General features: G+C 45.1%; 3 protein-coding genes across 8 annotated transcripts; 2 read left to right on the top strand and 1 right to left on the bottom strand.

Annotated features, from left to right (window-relative positions):
* The first annotated feature begins 302 nt into the window (after window positions 1-302).
* LOC112566154 (titin homolog) lies at window positions 303-7,377 on the top strand. Its single transcript, XM_025242138.1, has 2 exons — window positions 303-4,364; window positions 7,103-7,377. Exon 1 carries the CDS (start codon window positions 336-338, stop codon window positions 3,708-3,710), a length of 3,375 nt encoding a protein of 1,124 aa, XP_025097923.1. The 5' UTR covers window positions 303-335; the 3' UTR covers window positions 3,711-4,364; window positions 7,103-7,377.
* A 5,359-nt stretch (window positions 7,378-12,736) lies between these two features.
* Window positions 12,737-15,113, top strand: LOC112566891. 2 transcript variants are annotated; one of them, XM_025243308.1, is made up of 2 exons: window positions 12,737-12,825; window positions 13,169-15,113. In XM_025243308.1, exon 2 carries the CDS (start codon window positions 13,615-13,617, stop codon window positions 14,794-14,796), a length of 1,182 nt encoding a protein of 393 aa, XP_025099093.1. In that variant the 5' UTR covers window positions 12,737-12,825; window positions 13,169-13,614; the 3' UTR covers window positions 14,797-15,113. The 2 variants fall into 2 exon arrangements, with proteins under 2 accessions (XP_025099093.1, XP_025099094.1); XM_025243309.1 differs by having other exon boundaries at window positions 12,739-12,825; window positions 13,166-15,113.
* Window positions 15,114-15,431: 318 nt separating this feature from the next.
* On the bottom strand, window positions 15,432-27,473 carry LOC112566892. Of its 5 annotated transcripts, none has more exons than XM_025243312.1 (2): window positions 26,896-27,473; window positions 15,432-18,922 (listed from the first exon to the last, which is right to left on the bottom strand). In XM_025243312.1, the coding sequence occupies exon 2, from the start codon at window positions 18,906-18,908 to the stop codon at window positions 17,973-17,975; it is 936 nt and encodes a 311-aa protein (XP_025099097.1). In that variant the 5' UTR covers window positions 18,909-18,922; window positions 26,896-27,473; the 3' UTR covers window positions 15,432-17,972. The 5 variants fall into 5 exon arrangements, with proteins under 5 accessions (XP_025099097.1, XP_025099098.1, XP_025099096.1 ...); XM_025243313.1 differs by having other exon boundaries at window positions 26,910-27,473; XM_025243311.1 differs by lacking the exon at window positions 26,896-27,473 and adding an exon at window positions 24,026-24,346.
* Between the last annotated feature and the right edge of the window lie 291 nt (window positions 27,474-27,764).

The following is a 27,764-nucleotide window of genomic DNA, read 5'->3' as shown; positions in this document are numbered from 1 at the left end:
CAGCCAGGAGAATGTGGGAAAAACTCCGAGTTTGAAGTACGAAGGAATTCTTGGATTTCCTATGAAAGAAATAAATCACGAAGGACGGCAATGAACAAAGCTTGCAGGCCAGTGTCTGGAAATCGCATCACGAAGACATTGAGAAAGTCGTCGTTGGTTTCGAAACAGACGAAAACGGCGAGGACTGGCAAGAGAGAGGAGGGTTTATCACCTCTCCGTGGTGCGTAGAAACTAAACAAGACGAGGAACAGCTCACCTGGTCTTACAGTGACACCCAGCAAGTGCCGGAGAATGTTACCTTACCTGTCATCACTGGTGAAGCTAAAGCTGGCAAAATGAAAGACGAGCAGATCTCCTCGCATTTCATCGCCGGCGAAATTAAAGAACAGGTGACACTGCCTTTTATCGCTGCCCAGAGTAAAGAAGAAGAGCAGCAGATAACAGCGCATTTCATCGCAGATGAAACTAAAGAAGAGCAGAACATGTTCTTGCCTTTCATCGCTGACGAAGTTAAACAAGACTCGGAGATAATAACCTTGCCTTTAGTCTCCATCGACACGAAAAAAGACCAGAATACAGATTTTCTTTTGGTCTCTGGTGAAAGTAAGAAGCAACAAGGGCCGACATTTACTTTGCCTTTTATCGCCGGTGAAACTAAAGTGGAGGAACTAGAGGCTGCCTTGCCTTCTATCACCGGTGAAATTGAAAAAGCGGGAGCAATGGGTACCTTACCTTTCATCGCTGTCGAAACTAGAGAAACATTTGCCTTGCCTTTTGTCGTTGATGACCATCAGAAAGAAGAACCGATGGTTACCTTGCCTTCTGTTGCTATGGAAACTGAAAAAGAAGAGCATAAAGTTTCCTTGCCTTTGGTTGTTGATGAACCCAAACAGGAAGGACCGAGGATTACCTTGCCATTTATTACAATAGATACTAAAGGTGAAAAGCAGAAGATTTCTTTGCCTTCTGGTTACATTGCTATGGAAACTAAAGCAGAAGAGCAGAAGGTTCCTTTGTCTTTTGTTGCTAAGGAAACTGAAAAAGGACACCAGAAGATTTCCTTGCCTTCGGTTGCCCGTGAACCTCGACAAGAAGAACCAATGATAACTTTGCCTTTTATTGATATGGACACTAAAGAAGACGAGCAGCAGATTTCATTCTCTTTGGTTGCTACGGAAACTAAAGATGAAAAGCAGAAAATTTCGTTGCCTTTCGTTGTTGATGAACCCAAACAGGAAGGACCGAGAGTTACCTTGCCTTTTATTACTATGGAAACTAAAGAAGATGAGAAAATTTCGTTGCCTTTTGCCGGTGGTGAACATAAACAAGAGGAACCGAAAGTGAGCTTACCTTTTGTTGCTATGGAAACTAAAGAAGAAGAGAGGAAGATTTCCTTACCTTTTGTTGCTATAGAAACTGAAAAAGAAGAGCAAAGAATTTCCTTGCCTTTGGTTGCTTGTGAAGCTAAGCAGGAAGGACCGAGGGTTGCCTTGCCTTCTATTACTACAGAAACTAAACAAGAAAAGCAGATTTCTTTGCCTTCTGGTTACATTGCTATGGAAACTAAACAAGAAAAGCAGATTTCTTTGCCTTCTGGTTACATTGCTATGGAAACTAAAGAAGAACAGAAGATTTCTTTGCCCTCTGTCGCTGGTGAAACCAATCAAGAAGAAGCGAAAACGATGTTGTGTGATGTCACCTGTGAAGCCAAACAAAAGGTGAAGCAAGTGACTGTGATAACTGTAGAGAAAACTCACCTGCCCCAGAGGTTAGACGTTCTAGAAGAAAAAAGAGAAGTGCACAAGTCAGAGGCAGACATCGTACCACACACAGCAACAACCTCACAGAAAGAACTTGTAGATACTTCACTACGAACAGAGGTATCACCGATGAAATTTCATGTCCAGGTGGACACCCCAGGCCAAACAACAGAGTTGCAGGAGGTCCAAGAGAACATCCTGCCGCAGGCAACAGTTGGACTTCACGGTTCGCATCCAGAAATCGGACCACAGAAAATGAAAGAGCACGTGGGTGAGACAACTGAAACAACTCCTACACCTCTGTCTCCTGCTCAACTCAGAGCGCGAGAAAAGGAAATGAAGGCCTTGAAGAAGAAGGAAGAGAAAGCCAGAGCTAAGGCGGCTAAGGACGAAAAGAAAAGACTGAAAGAAGAAAAGAAAAGAGAGGCCAAAGAAAAGAAAACTAAAGAGAAGGGTAAACTGACAGAAATAGAGGTGACGGTCAAAATCATAGAAGAACCAAAGACAGAAGTGGACGATGAGCTGATTGTACCGTTAACAGCAGCAGAAGAATCCACCCGCTTTCGATCATCCGCCATTTTCAGTAAACCCAATGAGGTTGCCCAGGAAACGTTCACTGTGGCACAGACAGTGAAGTCTTCACACGCTCCACCTTCTGATTTTAAGGAGGAACCGACAGAACCTATAGAGGAACCGTTGACAGTGGCACAGACAGTGAAGTTGGAGGCCGTACACGTGTCGCCCGCCATTGTGGCCGAGCTGGGGTCACCACAGGGGGAGGTCACGAGACAGACAGAGGTTGTCATTGGTCCAAACAGCGCAGTGCAGGAAGGTGACAAGGTCGTGTCATTAGGTTTTCATGGTGATGACATCATCTCCTCTATCGAAAGTTCTGTCATCAAGGTGGATGAGTCTCTGCAAACCAAACGGAAAGATGAGAAACCCGACGGTCGTCCTCCAGATCTACCCGAAAGTCCATACCCGGATGATGACACCCTAGAAACTCCGAAGGTGGATCAGGTGAGGGACATTCCTAACGACTCGCTGTCAGACGTTTCTGAGTCGCTATCCGCCTCGTGGGGAGAGACTGACTGGACACCATACATCCGGCTTTCTCCGCGCACCAAGGAAGCTGTGCGGTCTCCGGAAACTGGCGAAGCCAGCGGAAGTCCTCTGAAGAAGATTGAGTTAGGTCCCCGTCTTCGCACGGCCATATTGAGGAGGATCACAGGGGAAGTGCGCATGTCCGAGGTGAAGCGCGTGAACCTGACTAAACCGCGCAGCGTGGACACCCTGGCAACCACCCCACCTTCACGAAGACAGCGCCCCCGACGACCTGGCGAGCCGGTCAGCAGTGCAGACAACCGCGACAACTCCTCGCTCAGCATCAGATCGTCGTGCGGCGCCAGCATCCAGTATCATCCAGCCTCCCTGTCCCCGGCTTGTGAAGCTGTGGATGGACAGGAGGAGACACGCGAAACCCTCCCAACGATGCCGCTAGAGCAGCTCGCGACCTCCGAGGATGAAGAAAGGTCTGGTGAGCAAAAGTCTGGCAGTGGAAGCGAGAGAAGGCGGTCGACTACAAGTGACGGTGACGACATTGTCGGTAGTGATGCTGGGGACTTGCTCTCTGGGGAACTCTTCGTGTCCACCCTACAGGTGGTTGTGACGTCATCACAGGAGGTCGACGGCGAGTGGCGACCAACCTCAGGACAAGAGGGTGACCTCGACCTCATTGAAGGTGCTGAGGACACTGCTGAGGGGGGAGACACTTATCGTGAAGTGTACGTCGTTGAGGGGCGGTCCCTGGGCCTGAGCTCTGTGTCCCCACAGATAGTCACCCGTGGAATGATGCAGATGACTCTCACGTTATTCCTGCAGATGAGGCGGGTGCACAAGTCACCGGCAGTAAGATGCGCGCGCAGGATGTGGAATCATTTCAGCACTTGAGGGATAAGAAGACTGTTGATGTTGAGAACAGCTCAGATGGCTCTTCCGACAGTGATGACGCTGCAGACGAGAAGGGGAGGTCACATGGCGCTTCTGATAGCGATGACGTCACAGGTTCATCAATCGCCGGGGTCACTGTAGAGGTGACAGAATCAGCGAGGGCGTGTAAGGACCGTGACATCGTGGAGCAGACATCAGATACAGAGAAAGGAGAGAAAGAAACGGAGAAGGATGGTGTATCCGTTACAACTGATTGCACTTTCTCTCAAACGCTTTCTTACAGTCATCAGTCGGGGGACACTACCTATCACAGGGATGACGGGGACACGGTATTGGTGCCCCTTACCTGTCTGGCTTCGGACACCAATGCTGCTCACGACTCAGGGACGATCCAAGAGAGCTGTGGGCAGGCATCGGGGGCAGAGTGCTGTGGGCAGGCGTGTGGGCAAGCATGTGGGACGGCTGAAGAAACGCGAGAGCTGCCAGGCAACGGTGACGTCGGCAGCACGTGCAGCGGTGTGAGTGGTTCACCTTTGCCAGACGAAGGCGCCAGTGCCGCCAGCTCCAGTCCACATGGGGTTTCGCTGCATGGGTACTGTCTTCTTCCCGACATGCTTGGCGACACCAAGGCTTCAGAACGTCTGGAGGCTAACAGTGAGTAACAGACTTTAGGCCGTCTTCGGCAAAAAAAAAAAAAATAAAATAAAATAAAAAAATAAAATAAAATGTCACGTACATGTCGACAGTCCCGCATGGTGTAACGAAGAGCAGGTTAATGATAGGGCTAGACCCTAGGGTATAGAGCCGCTTGTGTTCAGGTTTGTTTTAGAAGATCAGGAGGACAGCAGCTTGGCACAGGTGTTGCTAACTTTCAGCGAATGCATTAACAGGTGGAATGTGAGTGTGAAAATATTACCTCGCAAAGCCGAGGAAGGAGGTTAGCAGCCGGGCAATAAATAACAGTCGCAGCACGGATGTACAGTTTGCACACAGGGCACAGGGCATAGGTCACAGGGCACGCCCAGACTCTCGTGATACACATTTCACTCGGAGGGCGCAGGGTCAGGGTCGCCCAACGCTCATTTCACGGTCACAACACATACCTGTGAGACAAATATTACATGCTTGGCTACTGACCCATTCCTTCCTCTCTCTCTGAGCATAAAAACAACTGATACAGATCCATGGTGGAGACATCCTGTTGACAAATGCTTTCTCCCATCCCGCTGTCCCTGCGCTTACTATGAGTTTACATACTGAGTGCTTCTCTCTGTGTGAATCAAATGGTGAGCTGATGAAGAGAGGATTGGGGATCATAGTGTGGAATACGAGATTGTGTTTGGGGAAGCAAGAGAAGGTCAATGAAACGGTCATACTATGGAGATGTCTGTCTCTGGACTGCTCCTGGTTGTCGAGACCAACTCAGCCTCTCGCGATGTTGTAGGTTGTCAGGGTTTGGAAACCATTTAACAGCTGAACATCCGTAACCACGAAACAATTCTGAAAGTCAACAATAGACTTGCAATAAATTTTCTTAGTTTTTTTTTTTTTTTTGGCAAAGGTCCTCGATCTCGATCTCCACTTAAGTTTTAGCTTCTTTACCTCCGTCAACACGAGATTTCGCGTCGTCTCCATGTTCATAGTCAAACCGAGAGTGACTTTGTACTTTGGCCTCGTTCTCATAGTGAACGCGGAGAAATCGCCTGAAGCACTCTTTGTGCTCAGCTGGTTCAGTGTGTTTATTTAGTTTGTCTTTTCACTGTAAAGTCGTGAGAAGCTTGCTCCATCTTCATCTCCAGTCCACTTGTTCATTGTGGGAACTGAGTGGAATTCATGTCTGTGATTCTCGGCCTTTATTGTTCTCTGTGCTGACCTTTGACATCTCAACGTGTGCTATCAACTGCAGACCTCGTGCAGGCATGGTAACGCGAGTAACGGCCAGAATTCCGACGGCAGATTAATCTGACGTTTGTTGTAAACAACGTCAACCTCCACGCGCTGACGTTCCGTCCCTTCTTGGCCTTCGGCCGACAGGTGTAACAGATGATGAGCATTTACCTTCCAACGGGAACAGGGGTTTGCATTCTGTGTTTTACAGCAACATGACATGACACTACCACCACACACAGGCACCACACCTGACACTACCACCAGACACAGGCACCACACATGACACACCTTTGTCGCCATGACGCCACCCTTCCTATCACACGTGTCACCAGTGCTAAAAATAAAATGCAGAGTTAAGTAAATGTATCCACGTTTCAAGTAAACTGTAGTTTAATCCCCGGTTATTTTTGCTGTTTATGCAACGAGATCATTCTAGAATCCTCGTGAAACGAGCGACTGCGCATTGAGTGAGAACAGATTAATTACTGTAGCGGGTCCCTGACCGTTGGGAGGGTGAAGCTGTAGTCCCCCGGTGACAATGTCCTCCCCACCCAACTCACTGGGTTCATTTGTGGAAATGGCGACAGGTGTAACACAATGCTGTCGGTTAATCTTGGCATTCTTGGCGTGCTTCAGCCATCAGTAGTTTACCTGTGGACCACGTGGCTGTGGAGTTATGTCCCTTTCCTCTTGTCGCCCCTTGTTGCAGGTGGTGTCGTGCTGCCCTCCTGTTATCTCCCTAATCCTCAGACCATCGTATACAACTTCAAAGTTTCTGCTTGTCTTCAAATCAACAACTGTTCGCACGGAGAGCAAGGTATCTTGATTAAATCGGTTTCTCGAGTTCTCCGTGCTGTTGTTCAGTCTTCAAAGAGGAATAGCAGCTGAGTGAACAGTCGCTGTGATACAGTTGAACACTGGGAAACATTCCTGGCCTGGAGTCTTGAGGGACTCTGTGATAAGTTATAGCTTTTTAAATGTTTGTAGCTGTGACAGTATAGTCTGTAGTTACAGAGCAGTATACTTTACATTGTAATGTAGACTTACATGCAGTGTCATCTGGATTCAAAGTAGCTTAACATCGACTTACAAGCAGTGTAATCTCGACTTACAGGTAATGTTATACAGAGGTACAGTTACAGCAGTCTAAGATGTATTAACAGCCTAATCAAGGGTCTGCTAGAGACTTACAACACAGGTAGCCGGGTGGTTAGAACTCTGGCGGCCAGGAGTCGGGCGCTCTTGAGTTCGATACCCGTAGGTCGCAGCGCACCTTTCCAGTTGTTGAATAGACTCCCAAGAGGTTTGGCAGGTAATAAAAAGGCCTGACGAAAAGTTCTGTCTCCCACTCCAACGACCAAAAATTTGGGGATTTTGACTTTTTTAAATTTAATAAATGGGGATAGCACAATCTAGACTTAAAGTATTCTACATGTGTACTTTTTACATGCACTTGTCAATGTTTTTGTGTGCATGCTCACATACATATTTCACTTGTGCAGATAATGTTTCCACGTCGACAGGCGCGTCCATAAAAGAAGAGGGAGACTAGACCCGCTGGTGTCCATTCTCCAGACAGGTATACTGCTCCGGTCGGACCACAGCGACTGTGTTGGTGATTAAAGTCCGAAGATGTGCTATTTGGTGACAAGGCGACACTGCACCCTGACCTGCCAGGTATCGGGTGGGACAAGGACGATTTTGAAAAATCACTGTCCAGAATGTGTTTCCAGGTAACCGCCGTGTCTCCCCTCACTGACCTCACAGCCGGACAGTGACTGCCCTGCTGTGGGATGGTGGTGAGTGCTGACATCTGATAGGGGGAACCACGACATTCAAGTCATGTCTGTGTGTGTGTGTGTGTGTGTGTGTGTGTGTGTGTGTGTGTGTTGGTGTGTGGGCATCACAGCTTGTCTCATGTCAACCCAGGCAGACCATGCTGACCTGCTCAAGATTTAAAGACAGCTTGAATATTGGAACTGTTGGAGTCCTCACACTTGTTGACTCGCCATCCTACTTGGGGGTCGCTACCCTGCTTCATGTCGCTTCAATCGTCAGACTGCTTGTATGGCATCGGGGAAAGAAACAACAACAACAAACAACAAACAAAACACCTGTTGGAGGCTGCACGGGTGCTGAGCTGAGCTCATTCGCCCGATATGTTCTCGCCGCGTGTTGGGCGACATTTATACCAAAGATGTCAACTGTTTGCATTTTGGTAGTAATTATGTATGTTCAAGGCAATCTTCAATATTTTTCGTTACTCAAATTTTTCTTCATTAGCAGGAGCGAACTACTGCGTGCTAGAGAAGTGTTTACATTGTCAACATCATGTACATAAACAGTATTACTTGAGTGTAAAAAGAACTGTACAGAGTTTTTCATATAGCTGAATTTTCATCTCTGAATCATGTACACACCAGTCAAATTTACAATGTACAGTCTTGATTAACATTATCTTTAATTAATAATGCGCTGTTTCTGTTTTTGAGTTTTACAGCTGTCTTTCCATGGGGTCTGACTTAGAAGTATTGTTGAATTTTAGAAGTATTGTTGTATTTAGTATTTCAGACTGTCGTTCATACTATGATGTGACTGTCATTCTTACCGTTGTCGACTAAATACTGAGTATTAATTTCAAGATTATTATTATACACTCAAGTTTACATGTAAACATTCTCTGGAATCTTAGAAACAACAACAGACTAGCCTCTGTGAAGATGAGAGCTTCCTTTGTTGGCTCGTCGATGAAACCAAGATGAATTTTTTTAATTTCACGGGCAGAGATCTGTTTTTGAAACGGGTCATTAATGATTGAACTTGTGATTTTATTTTATTTATATTTTTATGTTCTTTTTGGTCTGCAATGTAGAAAGGCTCTGTGACTGTTGCCGACGGAGAAGTAAGATATTGTTATAAGTTGTTGTTATAAGATAAACATGTTATTCGAGTACTTAATTGTTAATTAATTGCTAAAGTATTTGGTTAATTAACCGCGTTCAAATTTTTTTTTTGCAAAATAACTGACAACTCGGTAGAATTCTGTATTATTTGCATGGGAAGAAAGAGCTGGAAAATACAAATGAAGGTGGTGTAGTCTGCACTCACATTGTACTTAATTTTATGTAACAATAAATTACAAGTATTTGTTATAAGCAATTACTGAAACTCGATCAGGTAATAAGCAAGAATGTGCAATGCTTGGGTTCATGGACAGCGTTCTTTATGTACCGACATAGACTTTCCCCAACCTTCCCCTGACCCCTTGACCCCACCCCAACTACTGACCCTCACTGTCCTGTCAATCATTTTCTTTATGAGGTCTGAAAGTCCGGAAAAAGCATCTCTCGCATTTTCTAATTTTCTAACTGGTGATCATCAAGAATCTTCGATTTTACTGATAGGTGCTGGAGAATTCCTGAACTCAGACAAAACGCGTTCTGGCAGTTACTGGCAGTTACTGTGAACAACAATGTGAACATCACGCGGCCGATACTTTCTTGGAAGCTTCGGTTTCGTATTAGGAAAGTCTTTAGTATCAACCCTACTATCCACATATTAATCTCTTTCATGTATACGTGTCCATCAGCGTGTATGCATGCTATCAGAAGTATTTTTATTTATCCACGCAGACATTTGTCGGTGAATGTCGACCGCGGCGTGTACTTAACTCCTTCACTAAGTTGTCTTCGCACCCGATGACAGCTCGAGTATCGGCGATGTTATTCAGGAACACCCTGAACTGACACATTTTCACAAAAGAATTCCCCGAAAAAAGATTACGAATAAGACAAATAGTCCAAAAACAAACATTTTTTCCATAAATATTTAAATAGTAGAATGTGGCGAAAAGAGTAAATAAAAGATTACAGTAAACAAAGCTTTTAAGAAAAAAAGTCCGTTCTAAAACTGAAATGAAAGTGTGAGTACTGTCCTGGTAATAAGAAAGAAAATTTGATATAAGACTTGGAAAATATATGATTGCGGAGATGTATAAGACTAGATAAGACATGAGTATCGAGGTTGTGGATGTATCTTTGTTAATCTCTGCCTCTTGTGCTAAAAAGTTTATTAAGATGGAGTTCTTGATGAGTCAAATTTTTTCCTTTAGAAAAAAAAATCTCTAGAATACTTTGAGTCTGGAAACGGACGTTGCATTACATTGTGCATTACACGCTATAAAGTTACAGTTGTGTGTCTGTCAGACGAGTGTGCAGTGTTTTACACGTGACACACGTGACATGACAAGACTGTACTCACCACTTCTGTGTGATGTCTACTGTCACCCACACACTGTGCGTTCAGACAACGGGACAATGATACATCCTCTAACGGTCTAACCTCTAGGCTTGACTATCACCTTTTCTGTTGTAAACCATCGGAAGTGTATACATTGCAGGTATAAAGGTGAGAGGTCAACTTGCCGCTCGTGACAAACTGCTTTTGTCAAATGTCAAACTGTTATCGGTTCTCAAGTGGTTTTTTTAGTTTTTTTTTTGTTTTTTAGTTAGATTAAAACTGTTGCCAATACTTCAACTCTTTGTACTCACGAAATTTAAAAAAGAAAACTCCTATGTTAAATTACCAGGTTAATGATATTGTTGATATTGTGTTATTTTGATTATCGTCATTAACCTCTTTGATGCTGTACAGTCGAGCGGGATACGTTGACTTCTATATAGTATTTGTTGTTTCAAGTAATCTCGTCACTGATGTACAGTTGCAAATGTTAAAAATATCTCTTTCTTGTTCTGAAGCTGTCGGTCGAGGTCTGTACAATGACCTGTACTGTGCAGGTGGTCGCCATCCTCGTTTGCTTTTTCTGAAGCTGATGCGTATATCAGTTTGTCTGTTTGTCAGTCTGTCTGTGTGTGTCTCACTGTGTCTTACTCGACAGCCTTCATTCTTTCGACCTTTTGCTCGGTAGTCTCCCTTGTACCGATGGCAACCTCCCTGTAATAATATTTCGTAAAAATAGTTATCTCCCCTATAAATAATCTCCCCTACAGTGCAAGCCTTTGCAATGTGCGTACGTGTGTGTGTGTGAGACAGAGTGTGTGTGTGCGCGTGCATCATTAGATAAACGTTTGACCTTTCACTGATGACCTACTTACAGCTGGAACTATGTTTTGTCAGACAAATCACTTGGTGTAAAGATTCCAACTTACTGTATGTCTACTTGAAATCTGTTTGCCCGTTAGTCTATATTAATGTCTACCTGAAGTCTGTTAGCTGCCACCTGTAGTCACCTGCCTCGGTCCTTGAATCTCAAACAGACGAGAGCCTGACGTGGAGGCGAGGAAAGCTTGCTTGCTCTGACTGTTTGCGAACTTGTTTACCTTGGAATGTTTGACTTATACTTTATTTCAGTTTGATTACAATAATACCTGGGTCTCTGTTAACCAAGCATGCAGCGTTGTCAAGGTGTCTGCTGTCATTATTTGTAGGATTGTGCAGGACTTGTATTCAGCGGCCAATGATTGTTGTCTGTGTTCACACAGACATGCTGCTGTTGCTTTTAGTTGTTTGACAATGCAATATGAATACAGTACGAGCAAGACTGCTTGGTGGTGAGCAAGGAGGGGAGATGTAGGGGGCGTTGCTGACATCTGACGAATTCATTCTGCGGAGATGATGGCGAATATTTTAATTAAAGATGTCACCGTGAAAGTTGTCAGGCTGTAGGTGGGAGTAAGGCCACAATTCTTTCTGTCTGAAGTCTTGTCACCAGTCTGTCTTGTACACGTGTGTTGGTTTGCATTCAGACGAACGCTGACCGCCGTTACAACGTCTTCAAAGCAGGTTTTTGTGAAGCACCCGTTGTTCTGAAAAAGGGTCACGTGGAAATATGGATGTGGTACACGTCGAAATGTTATTTTCAGTAACATGTGCTACACTTTGCATTCGTCTCTTTCTTACTATTACTGTCTCTGTAACATAAATATAGGCACACACAATTCGTAGACACAGATACGTACGTAGACGTGGTTGGCATGTAGAGGAGTGGGCATGTAGACGGTGTGGACATGTAAAAGGGGTGAGTTTGTAAAGTGGGTGGGCATGAGTAGATGGGCGGGTAGAGTGGGTAACGTAGTGTGTGTGAGCATGTAGCAGGGTGGGCGGGCTTGCATGAAAGTATCTCGCTTCGAAACAAAAAGACTGGTTAAAATTAAAAGCATTAGCCAAACATACCTCTAAGCGTTTAGGTTAAATCACAAAATGACAAGTCAGTTTTAGTACAGCTTGGTGGTACCAGACAACAAATAGGGCGTTGAGGAGTCGAGTGTAAGAGCAACAGTAAACAACCATCATACTTGTAGCAACACCGTATCGCGATGTATTTACAGAGGGTACGCTATACGCATCGATTCAGGACGACGGGTAGCAAAGGATGTTTACGCAAGAAACTTTTTTTCCCCTGATTCTTGGAAATGTAATATTCCAACAGCAAAATCAAAATGTATTGAATTTTGTGATCAATGTTTGAACAAAACGTGCGGAGGATAGTGAGTTCTGCTGAACACTATGCACGACCGCCTCAATCACCGATATTTACTGCCATTCTTACCTCCATTAAAATGTGTAATGTTTTGTATTACCACTTGTTACAATAATATATATAAATAAATATTCATTATATGAAAAGTAGTCTTGTGATGTTTTGAGGAATATCGTCGACCCCACGTATGTGTGTGTTTCTGTGAGAGAATACTCATCTCCTCTAAGTGTTCTCCCTACCCAAGAGATGCTTTCTCGATTCTAAATATATATATATTGCAACAGAGTGGCGTACAAGTAAACAAATATTCGAGGAAGACAACAACACAACACTCCACCTGGGCTTTTCACACTCGTGTTTGATAAGTATACTGTTCTTGTTCCACAAAATACCACTCACGAGAGCAAGAGAGTTCTGAGGCTACGCCTGATCCAAGTCGTACAAACAAACAAACAACAAACAAACAAACAAACAAACAAACCGACTGTATTTTCCTCCAATCCAGACGCAGCAGACCTGTCAATGCCTGCGACCTCCATGGCTTTGACCTTTCTTCGTCATAACACTTGCTAATTAAAACAAAACGTAATATTTTGACGTGTCACGTTTGTGACGCACATTATGACGTCAGTATGTACTGACTGTGACGTCAATTGTCACTGGTGGCAGAGCGCCAGACATGTTTTCACCAAGAATGATCTCGTGTAGACAACTCCTCAACACAAGGTGAGAGCTTGGCAATGTTTTCAAGAGTAGAATGACAGCGGAGTGCAGTTGCTCAGTATAAAATAATAATATTAACAACGAATGTAGAGAGTGTGTGTGTGTAATGGTACTTGTTGAGATGATACTGCACAGGACTATTAGTGAATTACCTTGACAACGCTGCCAACTAGTTCCTCTCCCGTCAGGCTGACATGACAGGTCCGTGCTGCGGCTGTCACTAAATAATTCTAAATTATCTGACGCGCACAGGTCTACTATTTCCTACAATTATGAATGTAAATATGTATTTTTCTGCTGCTTGCTATGATATTTGATTAAGTTTCTATTTTAATATCGTCAGCAGACTCCGATGGGCAGGGAGGACAAGGTGAGACAAGTGAGCGTTTGTCACGCGCTCACGGTGCACGCAGGCGAAGCTCCGACAGCCCCACCATTCCATCCCAAATCCATCACCTTCAGGGATGAACCATGACCTAACACGTGACGTCGCATATTTCCCTCCCAAGAACAAGTCAGCAGAGATCTTGGGATAAGGACACTCACTCAGCATTCATCACTTTCCATTGGCTGCTTTCGTTGCTGCACACGGTGATCACGGTCTTCTATCAGCATCAGTCGTCACGGGGTAATTAACGTCCGGGTCACAGAGAAGAAACTGAAGGTGGAACTTCCAGATAAGAAAGAAAAAAATCGTGCTTCAGCTTGATCTGATCAGACACCTTCCATCACGATTCGAATTGGTGTATATATGTATATGTTGGGGGATAGACATCCTTCGCAGCAATATCAATGAACAACTCTGATTATGTCCCAACCGATGCTCAGCTCATGATGGTGGACATCACACACTTGCTGCTAGGCATCTTGCAGCTGATGCTCAACATATGCGTGGTGGTGACCATGTGGCAGCCCAGCCAGATCGTCATGCCCTTGTGCCACATCTGCATCTTCCACGCCGCCATCTTTATCCTGATTGGTTTGTTCCGCATCCATGACGCCTTCAGCAGCCTCATCAGCCATCAACAGAGTGGCTATCTTTGTCATTTCCGCGTCATCAGCATAGTGTTCTTCAAGGTCATGGCTCAGTGGAACGTGCTGTTGATGCTATCGTGCAGTATCTTGATGGTGCTCCCAGGCCGCCCTTTCATGTACGTCTTCGTCTCCACCAAATATTTTCTCATTCTCACGCTAGTCAATGAACTATTTTCGGGTATCACCGTCTTCCTCATCTTTTTCTTCGGCACGACACAAATCGCAAGACACAATTGCGAGATAATCGTTGTCTATTCCGCAGAGGCAAGAGGGTATATACAGGGCATGGCGTTCCTGATGATGATCTTTCTGTGCTCCGTCCGCTTGTGGCGTCACTTCCGCGGGTCTTGTCCTGTCAGTCCAGACTGCATCGACTATGAGCTCCAAGATAAACATTTTTCTGCTGCCTCTTATACCCTCCTGATATACTCGATCTTCTTCTTGGTCTTTGCAATACCGAGGAACATGGCTAACATGAACAAGATCTTGAGCAACCATGTCACGGCCTTCTGGTATCATTTTGAGGAAACGTCTGAGATTACCTGGACGCTAAGCGGAGTCGTTCTGTTCCCGATCTGTTTTGTCCGTCACCATGAAATACAGAAAAACTTCTATTCCATGATCTGCTTCAAGTGCATGATGTTCAACAATGTGTTTCATGAAGAGGTGGACGACAGATATAGACGAGTCACGTTGCTTCGAGAAGTAGTGGTTGACCCCGTTCGCAGGGATAAACTGAGGGCGAGTCTTCAGCTCGCCGGCAACAAGCGGATGTCCAACGCTTACATGTCTAATTCCATAGCACGAGCAGCAACAAGAACTTCTCTGAGTGCTCCTGGACACAGACCCACCTTGGACAATTCGGCAGAGAAGGAGACCGTTGGCGAAGACAATGACGTCATCCAAAGATCCGCTAGAGTCGTTTCTTTTGACACATAGGTACAACCCTCCACCTGCGGGTCCCAACATACAGTATTCATCTGAATGCTGAATCTTCAGTGAAAAGGATTCACTGCTAGAATAGGAGGAGTCATTGTTGTCTCAGTTTCTTTTCATCTTACAATGTGTTCACGAAGACTGGTCATCCATGGGGCGTTTAGCGACAGTTATACTGGTCATTGTGACGTTACATCGTGTTTGTGTGTAAGTGTGTGTGAGAGAGAGAGAGAGTGGAATAGTTTCACGTGAGCGCTCAACTGTCGGTTTCGCAATGGATGACAGCGATTGCTTATGTTTTGATAAATATTTCAGTTTCACTACTTCTTTGTGCTATTGCATGAAGATGACACGTATTACATTTACGAAATATTGATCATAACCTACTCTACACAACACTAATCTACTCTGGCACCAACGTAGTAACCAACACACACTGCATTTCTATTTAGGAGGAGCAGCATGACTATAAAGGTGAAAGGGCAGACTATATGAAATAAATGGCATGATTGCTGTACATGTAACAGTGTAATAACCATCGTGGCAGAAGTAAGACGTTTGTAACTTAAGCAGTCTCATCAGCACTTAGCTGGTTACGAGATGGAGGAACACACACACTCTTTAATATTAGTGACCGATTTTTTTTTTTTTTTTAAATCCTAAAGCAGTTTAGAGATGGTACTATAACATATTCTTCTTTTAAGATGAAGAAACAGAACATCAGTATCAATTAAGGAAACCTAACTGAAGAAAATATAAATCAACTTCAAACAATACCAAACGAACTGCAGAGTATCAGAGACATTAGAATGAAAGGGATAAAATAAGAGCTAAAAGTAGATGGTAAAAAATCTAAGATATAAAAATTGCTAGGGGGGCTCCCAATAAAGTCAACAGCTTTCCCATTAAAACAACGAGGTACACACGCACAGACTGCACGTACGTTATTCCTGCAGGTGCGCGTGTGCGCGTTCTCAATCATATGACGCTTTTAACCGCATTTCCGAAATATTTCACAATTGAAATTGTTCTTCATCAGACGGCCACACGGTTTGTTCGACATACACATCCCTCCAACAACTGTAACAAAGCATCATAAGGTTCTGAATCTTTAATCAGAACAATCAGCACTCGCCCCACTCACAGCCAGAGTCACACAACAACAACAACAACAACAACAACAACAACAACAACAACAACAACAATACATCAGACAATATTAACAGAGCGAGAACATGATTGTGGACTGGAGCATGCAGCTAAGTGAGAGAAAATGTCTTTCTTGCTCTTCAGTCGGCGTTACCCAGGTAAAGTGTGTGTCTGTAACATGGAAGTGTACTATGTAACGTGGGAGTGCAAGGGTCAGGGGTCATTAACTATGTGACAGTACAGGTCGTGTCTGTCCAGGCTAGTGTGACCTGAAAGAACAATTATGTTATTTTATGACAGATATGCATGCTGAGACATATATCCTTGCTTAGCCAGCTACAACATGAATGTATCGTGAAGCCATGCTGTCTAGGAAAACACACTGTCAACAAGCATCACAAGGGGAAGTAATCCACAATTTTCAAAAAGGCAGATAACTCTGATATCACAAAACGTTCGTTACTAATATCACAAGTTCAGACAATCCACAAACACAACACGTGCTCACTTCCCAGGTTCTCGTTGATGGCAGTGAGGAACATGATTTAGTAGATTAGACACAACTGTCTGTCTATCAGGGTTTGATAGACAGCTGGTAACGACAACCAAAAGGATTGCTTCACAATATTAAAAAGGAATAAAGCAATAATAAACCACATCACGGTTATCTCAGAAGGATAAAAAAAAAAACGAATACAAAAACATTGAAATAAAATAAATGTGGTTGTCGAGAAGTTTTCTAGAAACCTCAACATCAAAGATTCTCTGAAATGATGAGCGTCCATTTGTAACCTAAAGGGAGACAAGCACCCGTCTGCTTCACCGTTAGGATGTGTGACAGACAGCAACATCAAGTGTGTGCTGAGCAAAACTCAGTGCACAGAAGGAAGAAGGGGGAACAGATACATATAAAATATACAGTTCCAAAAAATTCCTAAAGCGAATACAAAAAGTAAAACAGACGACGACAACGACAATGACATTTCGTCAAAGAAAAAAAAAAATGAAAAACATCCGGGTGGACAGGTGCTCTTGCAGGGTAGATCAGAAAGACAGGTAGCGATGCCTTGCTCAGTGGATTTACACTACAATTAACACGTATTTTCTGAGTTACCTAAGGACTTGCCGTTGGTGATATTCTATCAGTTAATTTATACACAGTAGGTACAGTCACATGTCCAGACATACACAGTTTACGACAGTAAAAGCTGATGTGTAATATAATATTCTGTTGTAAACGGTTTTCTGTTAGTTTACAGTGTGTAGCACACAGTCTGTCACACCTTCTCACATTTTCTGTCAGCTTCATCGAGATCTTCTATCAATAAATACTTGTAGTCTCTCTCCACCCCAGTCATTAGTTTTGTGACACATTTGCTGCGATGAAGGGTGAGTCTGTATTACGGAGATGATGTTTCATCTGTATCATTATCTTATGATGCTTCTTTCATCTGTATTTCACAGACCTCTTCAAGCTGTCTTTCTCACTGACCAGGCCATTGTCTTGGTCCGCGGGCGCCGGGATGTGCCTGGCTACGAGAAGTTACACAAATCTCACTGTTTACACCTGAAAATCTCACTGTTTACATCTGAAAGGATCATTGTTTACATCTTAAAGGATCATTGTTTACATCTGAAAGGATCATTGTCTGACGCCAGGACGGCAGTTGTTTTACACTTACTGCATCTGTCTCGCTCCTACTAACCGTCTCGTGTCTAACGAGTCTCTAGAAGGTAAGAAAATGTCTGAACAAAGTTTCTTTCGTAATGTTCTTATCTTACGTCTGTACCTCCCGTTCAACAGAGAGGTCAGCGGAAACTAAGCTGTGCGCATGCCTACAGCAGGTTCCCAGTCGCTGCCGACACGCTCGAGCGCACGTTGTAGATGTTGACTTCCGGTCCCGGCTGCCGGCAGCGGCAGAAGAGGCGGAGAAGGTTGGCGCGGATCTCTTTGAAGCGCCAGCAGAAGATGACAGGTGTGAAGAGGCCGTGGGCGGAGGCGAAGAGCCAGGTGGCGGCCAGCACCTGACTCATGCACTCCTCATCGCCGGGGATGGCGGCCAGACGCCTGCACCCCCACCACGGGCGAGTACAGCAGCAAGAAGGGGATGACCACTACCGCTGTCGTCACCGCCGCGCGCACGTTCATGCGCAAGTAGCGAGTGGACACGTGCGAGTTGATGAGCGTGGGGAAGATCTTGGTGATGTGGCAGTGCGCCGCGCGGAAGAGGAAGAGCTGCGAGGAGATGATGACAGCGATGAAGAAGAAGCGCAACAACCGTCAGCACCACGTAGGTGCGGGGAGATGCGATGTGCACGAAGTCGCAGTCCAGGGAGGAACCCTCCACGTCCACATACGCGGCCAGCACCACTGCCAGCGGCAGCAGCCACACCACCGCAAGCACCAGGCGCACCCGGGGTGGCGTGACCAGCTCCACGTAGCGGAGGGGACACTGCAAGGCCAGAGCTCGGTCCAGGCACATGGCGGCGATGGAGAGGATGGAGGCAAAGTTCAAATACGTCATCCCGATGAAGCGCATGCGGCATTCGAATGTCACTTCCGCTGACCCCGTGATGACCTCAGCGCCATAACCATAGCAACACCAGATTCCGGTCAGCAGTTCCCCGACCGACAAGGAGCTCATGAAGCGCTGCAAGGCTCGCTGCAGACGTCGCACGTGCCACAACGCCCACAGGCTGAGCGTGTTCTCCAGCACCATCAGCACCCCGAAGGTGATGCGCACCCAGGGTAGAGCCTGCATAAAAGCTTCATTTTTGCGACAGGCGGGGTTCGTCGCTAGCGTCGTCATCAAAGGCGTGGTCGTGCTGTTGATGGTGTCGTTGCTGCTGGATCCGACGTCCAGAACGCCTTCCGACACGTCCGAGAAGTGAGCCATGACTTCAAACACAGAAAGAAACTCTTTGGCGTTGCTGTCAACGAAGTCCTTGATCTTGGGAACCGTCATCTTTGCTTCAGTGTCTGGAACATGGAGAGAACGGATAGAAAGATAAACCGACAGGAAGTGGTTAGGGGAGTGAGTCACAGACTCAAACACTCACTCAAATCACACACACATACATTGGGGTTGTTCTAATTATAGTTTGACAGAAAATAAAACACGCCCGGCATAAATGCGACAAATCGGGGTCGTGCTGGTAAGTCCGTCAGTATTTACTGGGTTTAAAGATAATCCAGAAATTTTGTACTTGGTGGATTTAAGTTTCCTCGTAAACACCGATGTTCTCCCCTTAAATGTGTCAGCAAACTGAAGATCATTTTTAAGTTCGCTCATCATAAGACCCGAGTAGGGTCAAAGTTTGTACGCCTAAGTGACGATGAAGGAGAAGAAGAGGAGGAATAAGCTGCCTTGCAGGTGACGTACAGCAAAACTTGTTTACCGACTCCTCCACCCCGCTCCTGCTCTTCATCCTGATGTCACGTAAAGACATCCGCAGACACGTGACACCGACGTGACCTCTGAACTGAGGTGGGTTCCGAACTACAACTTGAAATGTGTGGGGCCGGCATATTTCTACCATTCTCTCCATCTCTTCTCCTCTTATTTCCCTGATCTATTCGTTGGCAGAGTATGGATGGTCATGTCCTTACAAGGTTGCGGTGGTTGGCCACACACAGAGCAACATTTTCTGGTCAAATATTTTGTATCGCAAATAGAATACAGCTCAGAGTAACGAGGACTTCTTACTCATACCAGGTCGCGAAGGTATGCTTGCTAGAAAAATGGAGGAGACAGGTTGTGGAAAACAAATAAATAACAAGCAGCGCCCACCTCCTGACAACGGTGCGAGCGGGTGTCAATTACAGTCGTGATGAACGGTCCAAGAATAAAGAAGAGCTGAATAATTTAGGGAAATGTATGGCCGAGAAATTCTTAACCTAATTGCATCGGAACTAAACATGACTTGGAGCGGTAAAATACCATCAATGAAGTTTTGCCGACATTTGTTGTTTTACTTTAGGGTTATGTGTTCAACGTTCAGCACCATGGTCACCATGGTAATCGTCTCCTCATTGTACTCTCATCCCATCTCATCCCCTCCCACGTGACCATGTTTTGTGAATAAAGCTGCAGCAGCCTCTCAGGTGGCAAGAAACAACATATTCATGGAAGACAGCGGACCCACCCCATTAACCATACCCTAGATAGCAAAAAATGAGCAGAACAGAGCAAAGGTCAAGATTATTTTTGTCATGTATTGAGACCATCACTTGGAATAGTGTGTTTCAAAAAAAAAAAAATCTCAGAGACGTCACAGACCAGTGAGATGCAGCTGAAGCTAAATTTCAAGAAAAGATAATTCTTTGGACGAGGCACAGTGTGACACTGAGTGTTGTAAACAACATGGGGGATATAAAAACATGTTTCGGTTAATCTAGGAGTCCCTTACTATGACGTCACTGGTATCCGTCTTGTGACGTCACCCGGCGGAATGTTGGTCTTCAGTGTCGTGTGGGCGTGCTGTGACGTCACAATACTGAATCACCGGTAAAACCTCGTTGTTTAAAGTATAACCGTCAAAATGAAAGAATTGTCGGAGATGCTTTATGCACCGCTGAGTTTTTTTTGTTTTACAGACAATGTTACGTTTCACGGATGACTAGAGATGACAATCTGTGATCAGTGACTGAAGGGTGACAGACAACGTTTATCCACTCACTTCGTAAAATAGTAAATAACACTAGATAATTTTTTTTTGCATGGATTTTCTGCATGCACGAGTGCGCACACATACGCAAGAATCTACAGATATACCCTACTATACATTCTGTGAATGTATAAACACGTTTTTTACATACATACATTGAAGACAAACGTCCACACACACATACACACCTGTGTGCACGCTTAAGATATTCGCCGACGTACCTCGCTCATCTCATATCCGAGACTTATCAAAGTAGTTTTTATTTATCATCACCTACCTGGGAGAGATGTACAGAAATGTCCTATTTCCGAGCAAAAATCGCAGGTACCTTTCACACCGTGACGGGCGAAGACAAAATGATGAATGAAACAAAACACCTGAGGTGTCTGGGGAGGAAGGCAGGGAGCAACAGGCGTCAATGAATATTCAACGTACTGTCGCCTCCTAGCGGCATGATGCTATAAGCGGTGGTTGTTTGTCCTTAATCCTCCAATAAACAAGCTGTTTGGGGATGTGAGCACGCTTCCTCCCTCCCCTCCCTCCATGTCATCAGCCTGCGCACATGCAGTTTGTCATCCTCCTCTTAGCTCACATCATTAACCCCTTCAGTGCGCATGTGCCCACCTGGTCAACAACTGCACTGTCAGATGAATAGCATGCTAGAAACCTCAATACTGGAAACTTTGTAGATTAACTGACAAAATTTTATTTAGAAATAATTTTCCCTGGAAACAATGTTATGATGAAGCCAAGCCATCATTTCTGAGAGCAAAGGTCCCACAGAAGCCAACATGGCGTTCCTGCAGGACAAGACCACAGGTCCCAGAGTTGCTTATCATAAACTTTTTGTCCTGGAAGTCCCCCTCCATCTTCCTCTTCGTGTTCTACAACGATCACGTTACGTCACTTTGTAACGTCTCATTAAACAGGCTTTGTTCTACAGCGCTTCTCATCACGTGACTGAAATGCATCTCAGTTTGCGGCTATTTATAGCACGGGCGGCTTCTCCTCTAATCCTTTTAATCTTTTATGTGACTGGAGGCGTGTCGCTCACCTTTGCGACAAGCTTTTACCGAACTCTAATCCTCTCAATCCACACTAAGCGGCTCTCAATGAATCTTCGTGTAACTCGGTTACCTGTAGACATGTGTTTTTCTGTTCACCTGCAATGTAGGTACTGCAGTGTCTAGTCAAGACTTTTGTTGACTTGAAATGCTTGAGACACAAGGTAGCTAAGCTTGAGTCAGAGCTTGAAGCTTGAAGCTTCAGAGAGAATGACTGTAAATAGTAGAAACACATTTTTTAACCACATAACCAGTTTCTTTCTGTCACTTTACACACATTCTACGGTCTTTGGACTGCATCGGAAAAATAAAGGTGCAAGGAGTAAACATAAACACGTAAATAAAACTGTAAACAATAGAGATAGGCGTGCAATGCTGGAGACTAAGATCAACCGAGTGCAGATGAGGTGACTCAAACGATTATCGCCAAGGAGAGATGTGTATCAACTTGATACCAGTGTGTGTATCGCGAGCTGAATTATTCACATCAAATGACAAGCACGTGCTTGTACACGTGACTCAGGCCAGGGGTCCACTCTAGTCACTCTAGTGTGGAACCTGTCAGGAACCTCTCTCCTCCAGACCAAGCAACACTAGGCTGCTAGAATGAGAGGACAGTTATTTTTGATTGCATGCTGTGCGAGTTGATGTTTTCAAACCGGCAACTGTGTTTTTTCCCTGAAGTAAAGCTAGTAAAGTAAGAGTGAGAACTAATTCAGCCGTTAGGGGGCTTATTTTTGAACGTTTAAATCTTGCTTTTTAAAATTTTATCCATATATCATATTAAGTTAAAAAAATTGTATAAAACAATATAATTGCACAATTTTGCGAGTGACAATAATACAGCCGAGCCTGCCCCTTGTAATGACTGGGTCAGCGTGAACACTAGTCGTCTCATACACAACACAAGGACGACAAGCTGCAGTTGCTGCTTTCATCGTGCAGCGCGTGCGACCTGCAGGCTCTTGAGGGCAGGGCCTGAGTCACGTGACTTGTTAGACGCCAGGGCCACGGTGCATGGCAAGCTGCTAACTTGATGGCTGACGCCTAGCAACCAGCTAAAACGCTACTTGTTTGTACTGTGCACCAGGTCCCTCGTCACCGGTCGGAAACTGCTTTGGCACCCATGGCTAGCCGACACTGCAATCCGGGGCACAAAGGTCAGAGGACAAAGTACGGTTGACTGAAGGGGCGCCCGGTAGTGTAGAGGTTATACCACTCGCATGTCACAACTGCGGTGAGAGGTTCAGATCTCATCTCGGGATATATCTTTATATGTGACACGGCTGGACATCGGGTTTTTTCCCCAGGTACTCCAGTTTCCTCCCTCCTTCCTTTCCCCCATAGTGCAAAATCACCTCAAGGTAGAACCACCCATCCACCCACCCAACCAACCAACTGCCGTTAGCAGACGCTGCTTCAGCGTCCGCCAAAAGTGTATTTGCACTCATTTCCACTGACGTCACAGGACTTCCGTTCCGTTGCCTCGCTTCATGACTCCGGCCCCAGATGACCGCCATGTTAACCTGAGATGCGCGTGAATATTATGATGTTGACATGGCCCCGAGTGCCCGGGTACATCGCCAGTACTTTGCTCTCATTAGCGACTTCTTTTTCGATCCTGAACGCTGTTCTGTATTCATCCCTATCACAGCTCACCGCTCTGTCCGGCACGAAAGAACCGCAGAAAATACTCGGCATGTCCTTCAGACATACCTCGTCTTTACCAACATCACAGACCCTCAGTACACCTCGTGTACAACACAAACAGTTAAATACACCATGTAAACTACCCCCTTAGTACATCATGCATTTGGTTCAAAGCCTTCTGTACACCATGTATCTACCCCAAGCCTTATGTGACCATGTACTGAACTAGACACTTTGGAATTCTCAAGCTTGGAGCAAGGACAAGACTCACAAGCTTTCAGCAAGGATTACACTGGGGGCACTGAGGGAGGACAAGAACCTTTCACACCGAGAACTGGACAGTTCATTAACTCCACTCTCCTCTCAACAGCAAGATCACAGAAAGAACTTCTGATGATAGCAAGAAGCAGAAACAGCAACTGTATGTCTCTGTCGGGTACTTTTGACAAATCCTTCCAATAATTATACTTTACGGCCTGCAGTGCAAATTGAACAATGAATTAAAACTATTAAAAAGCAATGTTAGAGTCAGCAGATGCTCTGAATATAAGACTAACCGCCATATTAGGAGCGACCTGTGGACATGAAGACATAAAACGAGAGAAGTTTTGCCAGACAGTCCCGTTCCTGTCGTTGTCAAAAGAGAACGGTTCTCGCCCGTTTCCATGCTTAATAACAAGCACAATGCTACACTTGCTCACCTGAAAGAAAGGGAGGGCTAGCTCCAGGTGTGGCAAGAACGATTCTATCCCATAAAGGACGAGCGAGAGGAAGCTGAAGACGAGTCTCAAGGAATGAGATGTGAGGCAAGAATGGCAGTCAGACCACCCGCCCATCGTCTCCGGGTAGAGTTAGTCCAGTTCTGTCCGGTTACCGTTACACGCCTGATGCGCTCCCAGGTATGTGCCCGTCATTAGGACACGTGGCTGACGGGTGCTCACGTTACCCCGTCATTAACGTGCAATGACGCAGTTGGCACTTTCTCCTCGCCAGCACTCGTTCACAGCAGTTACCTTGTGAACCGTCGTCCACATCATATTCTCGAAAAACAAACACTGAAATATGCATCAAGGAGGAGGGATAGTGCATGTGTTTGCACGTTGACTGAAAGTGTGTTTAAGCGCGTGCTTCTGCACGTGTCCCTCCCCAACCCCGAGTCGTCGTTGACGATCAGATGATCGTCTGCAGCTGTGTGAACGCGTCCCGCTGTCGGAGCTTTCCGTTGTGAATGGCTGGTATTACGGACTTACCTCCAGACCCTCGGGGATCAGCGGCTTGGAGCGAGGAACGCAACTACGTTGTCGTAAATAAAATGTTTAGAATGGGGTTGTCAACAATTGAAATATATTGACTTTATATTGACTTTATATTGACTTTATAGTTAACACGATCAGGACAAAGCTTTATATACTAATCCAGTTCACAGTAATTCCAGCAAACGATATTCGCTAATATATGAGGTCTGTTTGTCTGCCTGTGTGTCTATCTGCTTGTATGTCTGTCTGTGTGTCTGTCTGTATGTGTGTGTGTGTCTGTCTGTCTGTAAGTCTCATGTTTAACTGTGTCTATAACATACTCGCCGACATGTGGGATGATGCTTTAAAATTTCAGCTGTTAAGACCGTTAACCTCTGTTCTGTAACACAATACATGGCACACTAATGACACGACACATGATCAGGGCCCTCAATTTTACTCCGTTGTCAGCAGCCTGGAGATGGAGGCGACTCAGTAAAGCCCTCGCTGACAGAAAATGAATGGCTATGGCGCCGTGATCCATTTATGTACACAGCATCTCCTGCTCAGTAAGTAGTGAGACAAAGCTGGAAGTCACAGACAGGAACTGATGTCGTCCTCTATCCTCAACTGTGCAGTCTGCTCAGTGAAGCCAAGCGTGAAGATCGTTTACAGCTGTTCTGTTTATAGATACGGTTTGCTGACCGCTCTACATCTGTTGCTATTTATACATCTGTTGCTATTTATAACTGTTTACCGTTCTGCATCTGTTGCTAGTGCTGTTACTATTAGGGCTGTACGAGTATTACCTCCACCGCTGGCATCATCATCATCATCATCATCATCATCATCATCACCACCACCACCACCACCAGCACCACAATAATAATAAGATCGACTACACAACACGCTGACCGTCAGATTTCTAGGAGATAGGTGTGACAGATGTATATGTAATTAAAAACCCCAAAAGCATGGCCAATGAGGCTTTGATGTGTTCAAGGTGAGCTAGCCACCAGACTTCTGTTTTATAGATCGTTCTAAGCATGCATGCTATCCTGCTTGTTCTTTGGATATATTTTATATACTGTTTTACATTATCGGAAAGAAAAAGGAAAAAGACTGTCAGACTGGCAGAGCCAACCTGTGCTCGATTCTCTTTGTCTAGTGACCTTGCTGTGCTCCACCGGCGCGTGACACATGGCAGTGCGTTTTATTTGGATTTATAAACAGTCAGTAACTCTTTGCTTGTCTAAGTCTCCAGATTTATTCACTGTAGTCAGAGGGCAAAAGATCGTGGAAGGTTCACCGGTTTTACTCCAGACACGGGGTGTCGCGTATTGTCCACTGTCTCTAATGACATCAGGTGTCGGTAGATGCTGTGCCTGTGTCTGTCATCTGCTGACGATCCTACAGGTGATGTGACTGACAGCAGGGGCCGCACAGCACTTGCAGCATCACCAGCACAGCACAGCACAGCTCCATCGTTCCGCCGAGGGCATCGCGCACAGGTAGACGCCATTTGCTCATCAGTCTTGTACCAACGGCCCTGGTCACGTGGGGAGTGACGTCCGCCCTTTGCGGGACGTCCGTCCAGTCAACACAGGATCGGTCTTTCGTCGGCTTTCTGGAAAACTACGAGTACGGAGAATGTTGGACTTTGACCGCGCTCACAGCAAGGGAAGGAGTGAGAGTGGCGAGAAAAAAAAAAAAAAAAAGAAAGTCTCTGTTTATGCATTCTCGGTGGAACTAAATGCGACAGTCCAAAATAAATTTAGTTCTACTCTGTGATATAGCTTGATGGCTATTTTTTTTTTTTAATCAAGAAAGGAGATATGGAAAGTGAAAGTCCTCAAACGTCATTAACGGGTTGGGAGAAGACAATCCCAGAACATCCGGCTTCTCATCCGACAAGCTCCCGACAGGTTTCTCTCGAGGCTGGCAAAGACATCAGACTAACAAGTGACTATCTGCTCACTCAGCCATGTCTGCCCTGTACGAGTAAAGATCTCGTACTCGTCTGTCCTGTAGAAATCACCTTTGCATCGCCAGTCAAAGAGTTCATGGTCATTTCAAACAATTCCCACACTGCGTCCGCTCTCAAGTCCATCGATAAATAAGTCGGGAAGTAATTAGTAAAAGTGAGCTGTACATTGTACAATTAGTAAAGAAACACAGAAGCTTTCATATCTTGCAACATTTCACAGCAATACGAAATCTTACTTAATGATATTTCAAGAGTTAGCTCCTCTTAACCACGGACAAAGGTGTTTAGTGAGCTGCCCGTGTCTAACATACTCCCGTTATACCATCAGCCTGAACGAAACAAAACTCACGAAATCCTCCTTACAGAAGTCTCAAGAACATGTCTCCACACATCCCCACTTCAGTTTCCACATGTTTCCACATTAGTCTCCACAGTAAGTCTCCTTTCAGTCAGCGGCTACTTTCCTCCCAAACGGCGGAGACGCAATAAGACAGACGGTGTCCTCAGAACTACTTCTTCTACCCATTCACACCTGATGACTCCGAAGAGGGTAAAATAGTGTCTGCTGTCAAGGGAGTGGACTGTATGGCAGCCACAGCCAGCAAGGGCTTGACAGCGATGCAAATGATGGTCGGTGGTGGATGTTGTACGGGCTGACGTATGGGCGGGCATCTCACCACACCTGCTAGCTCTCCCACGAAACACTGGAGGCAGGTTTGAAAGATTACAAACAAAGAGGGAGCTCATTGTTCTAAACTTAGAACACATCAAGATGTCTGTCCATCTGTTTGTGTCCTCAATAATAATAAACAATTTGTGGAGATGATAATAATAATGAGAACTTATAATGAGCAGCATCACGACCAAGAAGATCTCTCTGAACAGGTGATGGATGTAGTTCTATGGCTCACCTTGGTAATATATTTAAAATATTGCAACATTTCTTCTGGTCGAAAAGTGTTGTGAGTTGTTAGTACTTGGCAACTCTGTCGCAGTCTGTTCACTGAGCGTGTCCTTGCTCCAGGTGTTAGTTTTTTCTGAACACGTGGCAAAGGTACACAGGTAGACATCCCTCTGCCAGTACCTTTCACCTGTGCGGCTGGAGCATGACCGTGTCGAGTGAAGTGTACAAGTCACGCCTCCGGTGGCCGATAATGGATGAGGGTAGAGAACAAGCCGAGAATAGATGAAAAAGACAGAGTGCGGAAATTGATGCAG

This window comes from Pomacea canaliculata, linkage group LG6 (assembly GCF_003073045.1).
Source record: "Pomacea canaliculata isolate SZHN2017 linkage group LG6, ASM307304v1, whole genome shotgun sequence".
NCBI classification, from domain to species: domain Eukaryota; kingdom Metazoa; phylum Mollusca; class Gastropoda; order Architaenioglossa; family Ampullariidae; genus Pomacea; species Pomacea canaliculata.
The sequence above is the reverse complement of the archived record's forward strand: the minus strand, read 5'-3'. Positions and strand labels throughout refer to the sequence as shown.